A 13916-nucleotide genomic window follows, 5' to 3' on the forward strand; every position below is an offset into this window, starting at 1 on the left:
AAGGCCAAAATGTGTTGCATGTCAACAAACTGCTGACATACAAAGCATGTTGGGACTGTATCAACAGGGGACTAATGAAAACATATACCAAAATATTGTTCCTTTATGCAAACCAGACAGCACCATTTTCTTTATTTTTCTTTATGGACAGACAGGGGCACACTCCAACACTCAGACCTGATTTACAAACGCATTATTTGTATTTAGTGAGTCTGCCAGACCAGAGGCAGTAGGGATAACAACATGTTATAACAACATGTTATATTGATTGATAGGTGTGTGAATTGGACCATATTGCTGTCCTGCCTGAGCATATTTGAAATGTAACTAGTACTTTTGGGTGTCAGGGAAAATGTATGGAGTAAAAATAACATATTTTCTTTAGGAATGTATTGGAGTTAAAGTAAAAGTAATCAAAAATATAAATAATGAAGTACAGATACCCCCAAAAAACTACTTAAGTAGTACTTTAAAGATTTTTTTTGACTTAAGTACTTTCCACCGATGGAGACTACATGTTACCAGCACGTCATTTGAAGCCATAATATCCACAGCTAATATTCTGTGCGGAATATAGCCCAAACATCTTGGACTGACTAGAACCCTTATTGACTCTCCTGGCAGCTACATCAGAGCCTTCTACCACACATAGATTGATAGTTCAAAATAGGTTTACATGAACCTTTTAAAGTTCAAATATGTTGAAGAATAGCAGAACTTGCATGATGTCAATACACTTTGGTGAAGTAGAACGGTAGCATTTATTCAACATCTATAAGAATGACACAAGTATACAAAAATAGCGTCTCTTATCATTTGAACTTTTTTAATGTTTTGTATTTGCTATTAAAATACACAGATCATCACACAGCTTATGATTATGTGCGGAGATGAATATGAATGGAAACAACAAAAATGATGTATATTACCTACACTAGAAAATCTGAAAACACTTCAATGTAACATGGCAAATTGTTGGCATAAAACCAAAAATACATCTTGTAAAAATATCTATATTTCAAAACCGTACCTTTTAAGTCATTTAGGAAATGTTCAATTACTGACTAACATACAATACATCCATAATTGTGTACCCAGGCAGACACCTTTGGTTCTTCAGCAATTTCATTCATCCCTTACCATTACACTCTATGACCTGTTGAATCATCTCAACTTCAGTCAGTGTTCAGAGAACCTGCTCCGAAACATAAAAGATACAAAAGCAAACACATAACAAATGACTGTAGTTTCTACACTTTATAAAACCAAAAGTGCCATTGAATAGAATTTTACGTGTTAATGTTTCACAAATTAGTGTAAAAATCTATTGTTATTTAACTACCCTCATGAAAGTGCATGGCATTGTAAACCTAGATCTTTATGAAGCCCCCAGGGTAGTGCTGTGGTTCCTTCAAACATACATTCAGCTGTATATGATACTGACAACTTGCAATGCATCTTTTTAAACTCAAGTCTTTTTGTTATCTTGTTATCAATGTCTCCTTTATACCTGAACATGGGCTGTGTGTATCTGCTCAATGGTGTGTCCATTGAGTGTCCAAGGAAAAGAATGGAGTAACATGAAGGGGAACGCTTGAGAGTGAACTCTTCCATGCTCCATTCATTCCATCCTCTTCAATCATCCTCCATCCCTTTGCCAGGCTGTCAGTACTTCCCCACGTCCAATGGAGGCTCGTCCTGTCCTTGTTGTGATCAGACACCAGAGGCCCCTCAAGACACCGTGTCTGGGAAAGCTGGCAGATCTGGTTGGCCAGGAATTCCGGGAGGCCCGTGTGGACCAACAGGCCCGGGCTTTCCTCTTGGGCCAGGCAGCCCGTGGATCCCTGGGAGCCCTGCTTGGCCCTGTATTCCCAGTGGCCCTTTGGGACCTGGTATTCCATCCTTACCAATAGTACCCATGTCTCCCTTCTCGCCTCTCTCGCCACGTGGACCTGGTTGACCCAGAGAACCCTTCACCCCTTTGACACCCACTCCGCCTCTGGCCCCTGTTGGTCCTGGCTCCCCCTGAGCTCCTTTAGGCCCGATAGGGCCCTTCTCTCCCAGAGGACCACGGTTCCCTGCTGGGCCCTTGTCTCCTTTATTTCCTGTCAGGCCAACTGGACCTTTGCCTCCTCCTTCCCCTCTGTTCCCCTTTGGACCAGGTGGGCCCGGTGCGCCTGTAAAGAGAAGAGTAGTGTTAGTGAGCACAGGTGACAGCAGTTAGGATACAAAATGCATACAAAAAAGATAACATCTGAAATGTACTTAGAATTTCCATAACCTATCTGCAATGCCATACAAATTTCAAACATATTGGAAAGATACAGTATCTTTGACAACCAAAAACCATGAAAGCAGGTCTCACATACAAAACATCAATAGATACAGTACATACTCAAGAGCCTTTCAGTTAAAGATGTTCTATACAATTCTGTCAACAAAGAGTATTGGGTATTGATCATAACTCTAAATGCAGACTCTGTCATGAAGAGGAAGACATAATGCATTTGTATTGGTACTGTCCGACAGTGAGCTTATTTTAGCTACAGTGTCAAGGCTGGCTTTCCCATCACTCCATCAAACTATATATTAACCCTTAGCTTATCATCTTTGGTGACCTCAATGTCTATAATCCTCCAATTAACAACACAATACTTCTAATAGGCAAAAAATTCATGTTCAAAACGTAAAATTCTAAATCTCTAACAACCAAACCGTTAAAAAAAAATGTTGACACCAATTTATCCTTGAAAGTACAATTGCTTTTCTAGTTAAAAATCAAATAAAAATATAATAAAAAAATGAACATTGTCCTCAGTTGTTATGGTTGTCTTGTCGTCAATTGTATTTTTCTACAATTTGTAAAAATAAATATAATCCACTTCAATCAGTGTAGATGAAGGGAAGGAGACAGGTTTAATTGTCTCAAGGCTTAAAAATACTTCTTTAGACATGGATTGTGTGTGTGCCATTCAGATGGTGAATGGGCAAGACAAAAAAATGTAAGTGCCTTTGAACGGGGTATGGTAGCAGGTGCCAGGACCACCAGTTTGTGTCAAGAACTGCAATGCTGCTGGTTTTTCACAGTAAACAGTCCACCACCCAAAGGACATCCAGCCAACTTGACACAACTGTGGGAAGCATTTGAGTCAACATGGGCCAGCATCTCTGTGGAACACTTTTGACATGTTTTAACAAAAGTGCATTTGGCAATGACATCAAAAACATCTCGGCTGTACCTTTGAGAATGGTGAAGTTCTGGATGAGCTGGGTGTGGTGCGTGTCCACTAGCTTCATCTCCTCCATGACCATGGACAGGTTCCTGGCGTCCACATCTAGACGGACGCTCAGCAGCATGTACTGCTGCCTCAGGGTGACAGCCAGGTGCATCAGTAGCAGCACCGTGTTGTTCAGGTTCTGCAGGTCCTCCGTGTGGCTACCCATCCGCGTCTGGCATGACGTGCTCTCGATGTTGATGTACTTGTACATGCTCTGCACGTGGCTCACCGTGGCGTTGATGCTGGATGAGATGGTGTCGATCTCCATCTCGATGGAGTCCATGCGAGCATCCAGGGTGATGAACCTCTCGCCCGTCCGGTTCTGGTAGTACTTGGAGTGGTATTGGAGGTCGTGCATGTTCTCCTCGTGCTCGTCCATGAAGGAGGTGACATTGTCCAGCTGCATCTGCAGGTTCATCACCTGCAGGGTGAGGTCGTGCACCATCTCCGAGCTCATGCTGATCCTCTGGTGCGTGGCCGAGATCCCACTCTGGATGCTCCTCACCGTCTGAGTGGTGGTGCTTGAGTTGGACTTCAGACCGCTCAACACCCGGCTGTAGTTCTGCCAGTCCACCGTCATCTTCTGCAGGACCAATGTCTCCTCATTGGTCTTCCTCTGCAGGGCGTCCATCCACAAGGAGTTGAGGGCCACCGTGGTATTGACCTGATTCACCGTGGCCTTGAGGTCATACTGATCCTGAGACAGAGTCTTCATGCTCTCGTCCGTCTCGGTGATGACCGCCTTCCAACCGTCCACCTGGTCTAAGTAACGCTCCAGGGACTGGTTGATGAGCCTGATGGACACAGAGTAGTTCTGCATGTCTCGGGTCATCCTGCTTCTGGCTGCCTTCAGGGTCTGCTGGGTCTGGGAGGCCTGATCCAGGACCTGCTCCTGTCCCAGGATCATTTTCTGGAGATCCTCAAACTCCCTCTTCAGCCTACTGATCTCCTCGCTGAAGTGGGCCATGTCGAAGCAGTCAGAGCAGTTTCTGGTAGTGCTGAGATCTGGGTAAGAAGCGATAACAATGTTATGATGATCAGTTCATTGATAACTTAGCCAAGATCAGAGTTAGCTATGTGTCAATTCTAGTCGACTGAAGTACACGGAAGCTGCAGTGCTTCCATAAATGATGGGCCAATGGAGGCAGCTGTAGTAGGTCATTGTTGAAGTCATATCCTGAGCTCTGTCTCTTCGGGGAGTTGACACAGCACAAGAGGCAGGCCATTAAGCTTGAAGAGCAGATCCTTATTTGCTCAGACTTCATACTCAATCACCCATACAGTTACACTCAATGGGTGACATATTTTAAACAGAGACAACTCTTTTGGCAAAATACATATTTTGGAAATCTGCAGAAATGTCCAGTATGCTCTATTAGTCATTGTTTACTTCTTGACTTTTCTGGCAGCAGCCACATTGGGAGGCGCTGCTTGCACAGCACATGTTGTCACATGATTAATAACGCTCTCTCACCTTGTATACTTTGCTGGACCTTAGTAATCTTCTTATGATAAAAGGATTCCTCTTCTGATAAGTTGTCGACCTTCCTAAATACTGATAAGACAAAGATCATTATGTAAATTAGACTTTCAGAATAATGAGAATGGAGGTTCCTCTCTATGTAGGTATTGATACAGACTTAATACATGTGTTAAGACTAAGACCAAAATGAAGTTAGAGTGACAACACCACTCCATTGATAAAGAACCTTGCTCCGAAACATGCCAGCACTCAGCAATACACATCATTGAATGGAATTAAGATGCCGTCCTGAACCTTGTTTTACAATAACAACAACACAGTTTGTTTCCATTACAAAGTACAGAACAAATAATGGAAATGGTTTGTACAGCAGGTTACTTCCCAGTCAACTATATTTCCCAGAAGAACAACAACCGTGCTTAAGGCACACTTTTAAGGACTCCTTGTTGCATATAATTTCCTAATCCTTGACTCTTGACTCTTAATAACAGTTGTGTCATCGTCTGTTTTTGCTCACAAGCGATTCCATATGTCCTCTACATACCACCTGTTATAGTGCATTAGGTCTCAGGGACGTTGATTTTACACAGCCTCTTAACAGTAATTGGCATTCTCCTGGTGTACTGGTGGACTTGAACTTCTTATTATAATCATGTCTGCTAGTTAGAGAGAGGTTGGTTAGGTTCTACTGTGAGTTTTTTGTTGTTATATAACACAAATTCTTGGGGACTCTGAACAATGCAAAACAGATGTGCTGCATGATAAGGACATTTCTACATTTATAGGTCCATGTTTTTGTTCTCGCTCAATGTTTGGGGAGTTTTAACCAAACACAATTTTGGACATTTCACAATTAAAGTTTACAGTGCTTTGTTCTTGTTTTGTTTTGCCTCAGTATTGCTGTGCTCTGCGTTGACATGAACTCAAGCAGACCCTGCTCCAGCCAATAAAATACGGTGCCACGGTGGTGTTGGAATCCCAGCCCTCTGTATCAGTGCTCTTGGAATTACACAAGAGCCCTAAGGGAGCTCTGGGCTGCTGTGAAAAAGAGATGTAGCGTTTTGAATCTCAATAATATTTTTGCCTAAATGCAAGTAACATCTGTAAGCACTTAAAACGTTGTCAGACAGGTAAGAAATGGCAAATCAGATTGAAGTTGTGTGTTCATTCGATCCTTGTTGGAAATTAAATGGCCCTTATATTTTAAAGAAAAACCCCTCAAGGCTTGAACCAAATCTCCCTCTCAGCTGTTAGTGTACAACATGGAGCACATTGTTAAGTCAAGCATGACTAAAGAGAACAGATTCTGATTGTGGAGGAATGCCGGATGATGTGGAGCTTGAAGTGATGCACACATAATACCTGCAGGAACTCCACGTCCCGGCCTTAAATGGCTAATTCAACAATCTGGATTTAATACAGCTTTATTAGCCTTAGTTATTATACTGAACAAAAATGTATATACAACATGTAAAGTGTTGGTCCCGTGTTTCATGGGCTGAAATAAAAGATCCCAAAAATATGCACAGAAAGCTTATTTCTCTCAAATTACGTGCACAAATTTGTTTAAATCCCTGTTAGTGAGCACTTCTCCTTTGCCAAGATAATCCATCCTCCTGACATGTGTGGCATATCAAGAAGCTGATTAAACGGCATGATCATTACACAAGTGCACTTTGTGCTGGAGACAATAAAAGGCCACTCTAAAATGTTGTCACACAACACAATGCCACAGATGAGTCAGTGTGCAATTGGCATGCTGACTGCAGGAATATCCACCAGAGCTGTGGCTGGAGAATTTAATGTTAATTTCTCTACCATAAGCCGCCTCCAATGTTGTTTTAGAGTATTTGGCATCATGTCCAACCGGCTTCACAACCGCAGACCACGTGTAACCATGCCAGCCCAGTACCTCCATATCCAGCTTCTTCACCTCCGGTATCGTCTATGACCAGCCACCCGGACAGCTGATGAAACTGTTGGTTTGCACAACCAAAGTATTTCTGCAGAAACTATCAGAAACCGTCTTAGGGAAGCTCATCTGCGTGCTCGTCATCCTCACTAGGGTCTTGACCTGACTGCAGTTTGGCATCATAACCGACTTCATTTGGCAAATGCTCACCTTCAATGGCACGCTGGAGAAGTGTGCCCTTCACGGATGAATCCCGGTTTCAACTGTACTGGTGGGTGAGTGGTTTGCTGATGCCAATGTTGTGAACAGAGTTCCCCATGGTGGCGGTGGGGTTATGGTATGGGCAGGCAGGCATAAGCTACAGATAACGAACACAATTTCATTTTATCGATGGCAATTTGAATGCACAGAGATACCGTAACGAGATCCTGAGGCTCATTGTCGGGCCATTCATCTGCCGCCATCACCTCATGTTTCAGCATGATAATGCACGGCACCATGTTGCAAGGATCTGTACACAATTCCTGGAAGTTGAAAATGGCCCAGTTCTTCCATGGCCTGACATGTCACCCATTGAGCATGTTTGAGATACTCTGGATCGACAGTGTGTTCCAGTTCCCGCCAATATTCAGCAATTTCGCACAGCCATTGAAGAGGAGAGGGACAGCATTCCACAGGCCACAATCAACAGCCTGATCAACTCTATGCGAAGGAGATGTGTCGCGCTGCATGAGTCAAATGGTGACCAGATACTGACTGGTTTTCTGATCCACACCCCTATGTTTTTTTTTAAGGTATCTGTGACCAACAGATGCATATCTGTATTCCCAGTCATATAAAATCCATAGATTAGGGCCTAATACATTTATTTAAATTGATTGATTTCCTTATATGAATTCAGAAAAATCTTTGAAATTGTTGCATGTTGCATTTATATTTTTGTTCAGTATATATAGCAAACCCAACCAAAGTCGGTGGTGTAAAAGTGGGCCCAACAGCCCAAAGGGGCAGGAATCAGGGAGGCTTTTCCAAGTTCTCTCGGTGTGATTCAATTCAACTACTATTACGGACACATTATTCCAGGGATCAAAAACATGAATACACATTTTCCTGTATCCTAGTGGCCTTGCAATCATAATCCTATAAAAAACACAACGTGGAAAACAATAACTATTCACATTTGTACAATACAAGCTATTAACAGACTCATAAATGTCCCTGGCATGGAGGATAACCAAGAGCATAACCACTGTACTGGAACGGTGGTGTAATATCATAGTTACTCACCTAGTGATGCCAGCACTGCCACTGCTATGATCAGGAAGACAAAAAAACCGTAGAGCACTTTGACGGCCAGCTGCAGAGAATATGTCTTCTGGCATTTCACACAGCCACCTCTGGTTCTTCCTGCAATCAGAAGCATGGGGCTCTAGTCTCTCTTACATAACATCAGCTGGTTAGAGGGCAGAGAGGAAGGGAAATACCTGTCTTAACCCTGACACTGTGTGGATTGTGCATTACTAATTACTGAACTAGCGTCTGGTTTTGGTCAGCAGAGCTGCTGAAGTTGTGTGGAGAAGGACTAAGGAGGGATATCTGAAACAGATGTACAATGCACGCATATAAACAAAGCAGTGATCACAAGTGTACTGTATGAAGACACACGCAGATCTTTACACAAACACAAACAAGGTACACACATAGCCCAATGTGCACACAATACGCCCTAGATGGATATTCTGCCGTTATTGTTCAAAGTGTTTCTGTTGTTAGGGGACTTTGTCGTAGACTTACGACTAACATCAAAACAATACTCAAAACCACTCCATAAAAAGAGAGTGCCATCTCGATTGCCCCAAATAAGTCTTGCTTGCCTAGCCACATAACAAGGCACATAAACAAAAATGCATAGCAATAAAATGTCTGTGTGTGGTAGAATTTGGGCCATGTTTCTCACCTCTAAAGGAAGGCATCTCTTCTTCCTCCCCAGTAAGATCCTCCTCTGACAAGCAGAGAAGACAAATGAGTCACTGTTATGGAAATGCCTGATACCATCACACACCTCAGCTCATGCCAGCATTCATTCACTTTTTACTTAAACACAGCTTCCTACTGGGCTCCTTAACCCTCTCCGTAATCCAACTACTTCCACCATACAGACATGCAATAGTACAGTAGGCCTACTAGATTTTCCAAAGCCAGGATATCAACAAACAGATTTGTCACACCATTCTGGCCCAGGACTAGAGGATAGTTCAGGAAACTGACATGCATGTTTATCCTCACCTTTAAAGAGCTGGTTCTCGTATCCGGAATAGCTTTCTGGAAAACAGATGGAGAGACTTGAAATGCATGTTCACAGATTAAGGTCAATAGTCTATAACTTGAAGCTTTCTTGGGGGAACAAGTCACACATTTTATTACAGTGCTCAAAAATGGCTAAATACGAGGCGAAATTGAATACGCCCTCGCAGCCACCTCTACCATCCAAGACACAAAACATTCAACTCGGGGCTCAATATGAGTGTGAGATCATACTTGGCTGCCATCTTATAGAAACATAATTATGCGAATTGAAAAAGAGATTGTTTTTGTCAGGTAAGTATGTAGGAGCTGTCAGATAAAGGGCCCCAATAGCAGCACAATATGATACACCAGAGTGAGGCTGATTGTGTGTGTTGCTAGCTGGGCTGGATGTAGTGGCGTCACCCATTTCCACTTCAATGTGGTAGAGGGGCCAGTGGGACACAGCAGACTGATGCCAAAGAGAAGTGTCAAGCCAAGACCTGAATCTGGATTGAATTTGGGTTTAAATGGCTTCTTGCTGTGCCCAAATGAACTGGTAATGCTGACATAATAGAGCTATAACGTTACTGTATCTCATTTGCTGTACCACAGTGCATACCTGTACACTGGACCTTCAATTGATTAATGATCATCTGAAGGATTACTGAGGTTTGTAGCCTAAAATTGCTCATACCATTAGAGTCCACAGCTCTCTTACTGAGGTACAAGAGCCCCAAAAGTAAAGAACATCACTCAGTTGAGTCTCTGTTCAGTGTTTTTCGTCACTGTCTTTTCCCCTTAATATTAAATTCAGCTGATGATGCTGTATTTTTCCAGCTCTGGAGATTTCATCTCTGCTGTGCTGTGCTGTGCTTTGCGTGCAGTGTGAGAGGAATGCAGTGAACTCTGAGGTGAGGGTGTTTATGTGTGCTGCCTGCTAGAGCAGCTGAAGTCAGGCCAGATGAAGAGGCTGAGTCTGAAATGCTGAGATGTGCGGACCAGTGAAAGAGAGCGAGAATGGGTCTGGAATGGGCCCAGCTGCCTGCTGCAGGCCTCAGACTTCACATTTCCCTTTCAGCCATACAGATGGCTCTAAGCTTAACCTGGGCCTCCACTGCTCTCCCGGCTCTGCCAACGGAGGAAAGGATTTGGCCGTCCTGCCCTCCCTGTCTAAAGCCCCGCATTACCGTCGTTGGAAAACATGACCCTCAAGTCAATCAGGAACTCTAGGTCTCCAACCTACACAAAGGAGAGCAGACCACTGCCTGCCTGCGAGGCCACGGAAGCACTTCACCAGCATAATCACCAGACGTGTTTTTAAGATAGAATCAGGCACGCAGTTGAGGGCACTATTGGTCAGTGGTCATTAGAATGGAAAGCGTTGAAAGTTATTTAAATGTGGTGGGTTTTACGTGTATGTAGAGCCAGCGTTCCATTGCAAATATGAGCACAGGTGCATTTGGAGGAAAAATCATCATGAATGGAGTGTCCTCTCCAAAAACGTTGTAATACAATAACATATATGCTGGGGGAGGGACATTTCTGAATAGTGTCTCCAGCAGGTATGTCCATCAGATCTTCTTACTAAGGTCGGTCATTCTTGCAATGCTAAGCTAAGAACCCAAGTAGCCACGTTGAATGTGCATAAACATCAAGCTTACTCCACTGAAAATATAATCACCCCTACCTATCATTAGTTTTTCAAAATATATCATTTGGAATGTGTATTTGATTATATGTTCTCTGTTTTAACAGTGTATACTGTATATAAAGCAGTGACCATGTAACCAACCCTCTGTCCACTGTAGTACTTGCCAAATATACCTCTCAGGTTCTGTGCTATAGTTCTTGAACTGTGGTAGTGTGTTAAAACCTCTCATGAACTGAAAGTAATGAAAATAATCTTTATTAGGTTTAAATAATCATCCCAATACTTCAAGCATGCCTCAGCTACAACTATGGAGACAATTGAATTTCAACAGCCGACAAACTTGTAAGCGGTGAGAAATTGACACAGCGCTGTATGGAGAGGATTAGAGATGGAAAACATTCAGAATGTTTCAGTTCTTAGGCAATCGTTTTGACTCTAAGAAGGAGGAAGCAATAGGGTTCATTTGTCTCACGGCCAGATGTCTTACAGTACGTAGCCACCCACATGTTGAGCTCTGTCAAAACACCTCGGCAAGAACATTAGAGGCAGTGACTGCGTGACATACTGTAGTCCTCTTCGGTGCTTCTCAAAATATAGTTGATTATTTGTAACCGCATGCACATGAATACCCACGTAGTAGGTGGGAGGGTAAGTTTGACAAGCTGGCTAATAATCGAGTTGTCACATGTTAGGCTAAATAGTCAAATGATTTAACACTGTAACCTAAGAAAGGGTCTGGAAGAGAGGTCCATACAGAACTGCTGATAAGGCAAGGCCAATGTTGACTGCCTAAAGATGGTCAAATGATGACACCCTAGGGAGAGGAACTGGAGTCAGTAAAGTGGGTTCTGTTTCCACAATAGGACAGCCACTTAGTTGGCTGACCCATATCTAATGATGCTATGACTGTATTATAGGCTATAGTCTAACCTGACACCTCCATCAGCATGACATTGCCCAATGTTTCTATTCCCAGTGCAGTTGTTCTGCATATTGAATCATCACCAATGTGCATGTAAAATACACAGTGAACAAAGAGAAGGTCATTGGTCTTTCAGTCTGTCCTCCCACGCTCATTGTTGTTGTGAACTTTAGGCCACACTGAGCAAGAACATGACACCAGTCAATTCCCTGCAAGTCTACAAACCTCAGGATTTGTCAATGCTTGTGGTTACCTTACTGTGTTCCTTCTTAGGTTTACATTCGGCAGTGGATTTTTGAACTCTACACTTACAGCAATCTCCTCATATCAACCTAGAATATGTAACCCAGAGCTTGGATTCCACACACATTTAGATGTGGCGCAGGGAAAATCCAGATTAGTTTGACTATTGAGTACAAGCTTTGGCTCAAAAGGTTATGTTGTCCTGTCTTTTAACAGAGGCAATGGGCAATCCATCCTCCACATGAACAAATGCCAAGACTGAAAACAAATTCTATAGTGGACTGGTTGAAATGTCCCCTTGAATGGAGTTCACTTAAAGCTTTTAACATGAATACCTAAAACCCTAAACCCAAGAGACACGAGATGGGGCTCCAGAACCAAAGGGGCCTCAACTAATAAAGGCAAGTGTCTTCACAAGCCACTGTTGACATCCAACTAGCCAGCTAGATGAACTTACAAGGGAATGCGTGGTTCCTTTCAAAGCAATGAAATGCCTGGAATGTGTTGATCCAAATGGTCTTGCTCCAAGTTATGGAGAAATGATCACAAACACCCCCCTTTACTGTGGTTCATCTGTACTGGAGTGAGAGAGTTGACTAGAATTCAAATTATACTATAAACATGCCCTCGTTTTCTCCAGGAAAACGCTTTGGACATCTCATGATAGAAACAGACTAGTAATACTAACAAGGGTCTTGTTCTGTAGTCTAATGAACTTCTCTCTTGCAATCACAGTAGTTTTCTATAATAACAACCTTTCATTGTCATGTGCCAAATAATTCTGACTGAATGTCTATGTCGAAGGAATACATTTGTCTTTCCAGATTAGAGGTGCTGTGTTAAACAGTCCTATTCATATACTTGTATGGCAGTCTGTGTCTCCAGTCTTTCTACTTTACTGTACTATATGAGCCAACCACACACCTGCTGCTTCCACTACAGAGGTGCCTCCTTCCTGTTTTAAATTAGGAATGTGTCAGACTGCATGTTTTGAGCTCTAATGGAGCACGCTCCTAACAAGACAAGAGGAGACCTCCTACCTGTGTGTTCCCCTGTAAATACCTCAACACTTAATAAGACCTTCAAAGCTAAAGCCATGTCGCTACTCCCCAATTCTCCAAGAGGACTCCTCAGATTTCTCAGCCTCTTCAAAGCTCCTTAAGAGTCTTATTTCATGCATTGTTGACAAAAGTTAGTATTCACATGTTATCCTTTCAATAGGGCTCCAATAAGATCTTTAAAAGAAGCCCAAAAGCAAATGTGTGGCTGCTGAAAATGGAGAGCTTTTGAAAAGGGTGGATGTTCCACATCATTCTCACTGGATCCTGAGGTACTGGTCTTAAAAGCAAGCTGTCTGCATATTTGTGTGCAACTGGTGCACTTTCAAGTCTCCTACATAATATATTATATTGCTCCACAGCAGGCAGTAGTCTGAAGTCTAATACAGCATCAACAGAGAATAATCAAAAGCCACTACCTTTCATGGTGATTCTTCAAGGCAGCTTTGGTGAGGATGTGAAGAAGTTGTTGCCCGGACAACAGCCTCTGACTGTCCTAGTCTCTCTTCTCTGCAGAAAAAGTCTCCTCCTGGACAAGTATCGGAAGAACAGTGTCAGTCATCCATAGAACTTACTTGTTAATTTACAAGTGCTATATTTCCAGCCAGACGTTTCTCTAAACAACTAGAGTAGGAATTCTTCAGGCATGGGCTCTCTCTCTTACCAGCAACTTCTCACTTGAACTGCAGCTCACATACATAAAACAGTCTAGCTCTATTAGTGCATGGAGACTACTCGGCTACATGCTACAGTTAGTCTGCTTAAAAGCAGCTGCTCCTCCTGCCTCTCTCCGTCAGAGCTAGAAGAAACTAATACCTTGGACAGTAACCATCTGCAGCTTGGGGAAACATGACTAGGAGAGAGGGAGGGACGGAGAGAGGGAGGGAGAGAGATGGACAGGGGGACTGTGAGAGGGGAAGAAGAGGCAGGGGAGGAGGGTGCACAGAAAGTCCATTCTGCAGCTCAAGCTAATTGCTAACAAATGTTTTAACATGGAGGAATGGGCACCTTTACTCCCTATGGCCTCCCTCCGCTGTTTAAAATGAAATACTTTTCTCCATGTCTGACATGTCAGGGGTAATT

The 13916-nt window shown here is 42.9% G+C and overlaps 1 protein-coding gene across 1 annotated transcript; it reads right to left on the minus strand.

The window, feature by feature from the left end:
- Window positions 1-800: 800 nt before the first annotated feature.
- LOC110529617 (scavenger receptor class A member 3) lies at window positions 801-13689 on the minus strand. Its single transcript, XM_021611973.3, has 8 exons — window positions 13498-13689; window positions 13253-13362; window positions 8960-8995; window positions 8631-8675; window positions 7961-8080; window positions 4753-4833; window positions 3240-4283; window positions 801-2177 (listed from the first exon to the last, which is right to left on the minus strand). The coding sequence occupies exons 2-8, from the start codon at window positions 13257-13259 to the stop codon at window positions 1732-1734; spliced, it is 1779 nt and encodes a 592-aa protein (XP_021467648.1). The 5' UTR covers window positions 13260-13362; window positions 13498-13689; the 3' UTR covers window positions 801-1731.
- Between the last annotated feature and the right edge of the window lie 227 nt (window positions 13690-13916).

The sequence above is a fragment of the Oncorhynchus mykiss genome, chromosome 8, assembly GCF_057628025.1.
Source record: "Oncorhynchus mykiss isolate SJ-2025 chromosome 8, ASM5762802v1, whole genome shotgun sequence".
Lineage (NCBI taxonomy): Eukaryota > Metazoa > Chordata > Actinopteri > Salmoniformes > Salmonidae > Oncorhynchus > Oncorhynchus mykiss.

Coding starts and splice junctions, on each gene's coding strand:
- LOC110529617 (XM_021611973.3), bottom strand. Junction 4,834..7,960: donor GGCAGTGCTGGCATCACTAG/GTGAGTAACTAT, acceptor TTGTCTTATCAG/TATTTAGGAAGGTCGACAAC. Junction 2,178..3,239: donor GAACTTCACCATTCTCAAAG/GTACAGCCGAGA, acceptor TTCTCTTTACAG/GCGCACCGGGCCCACCTGGT.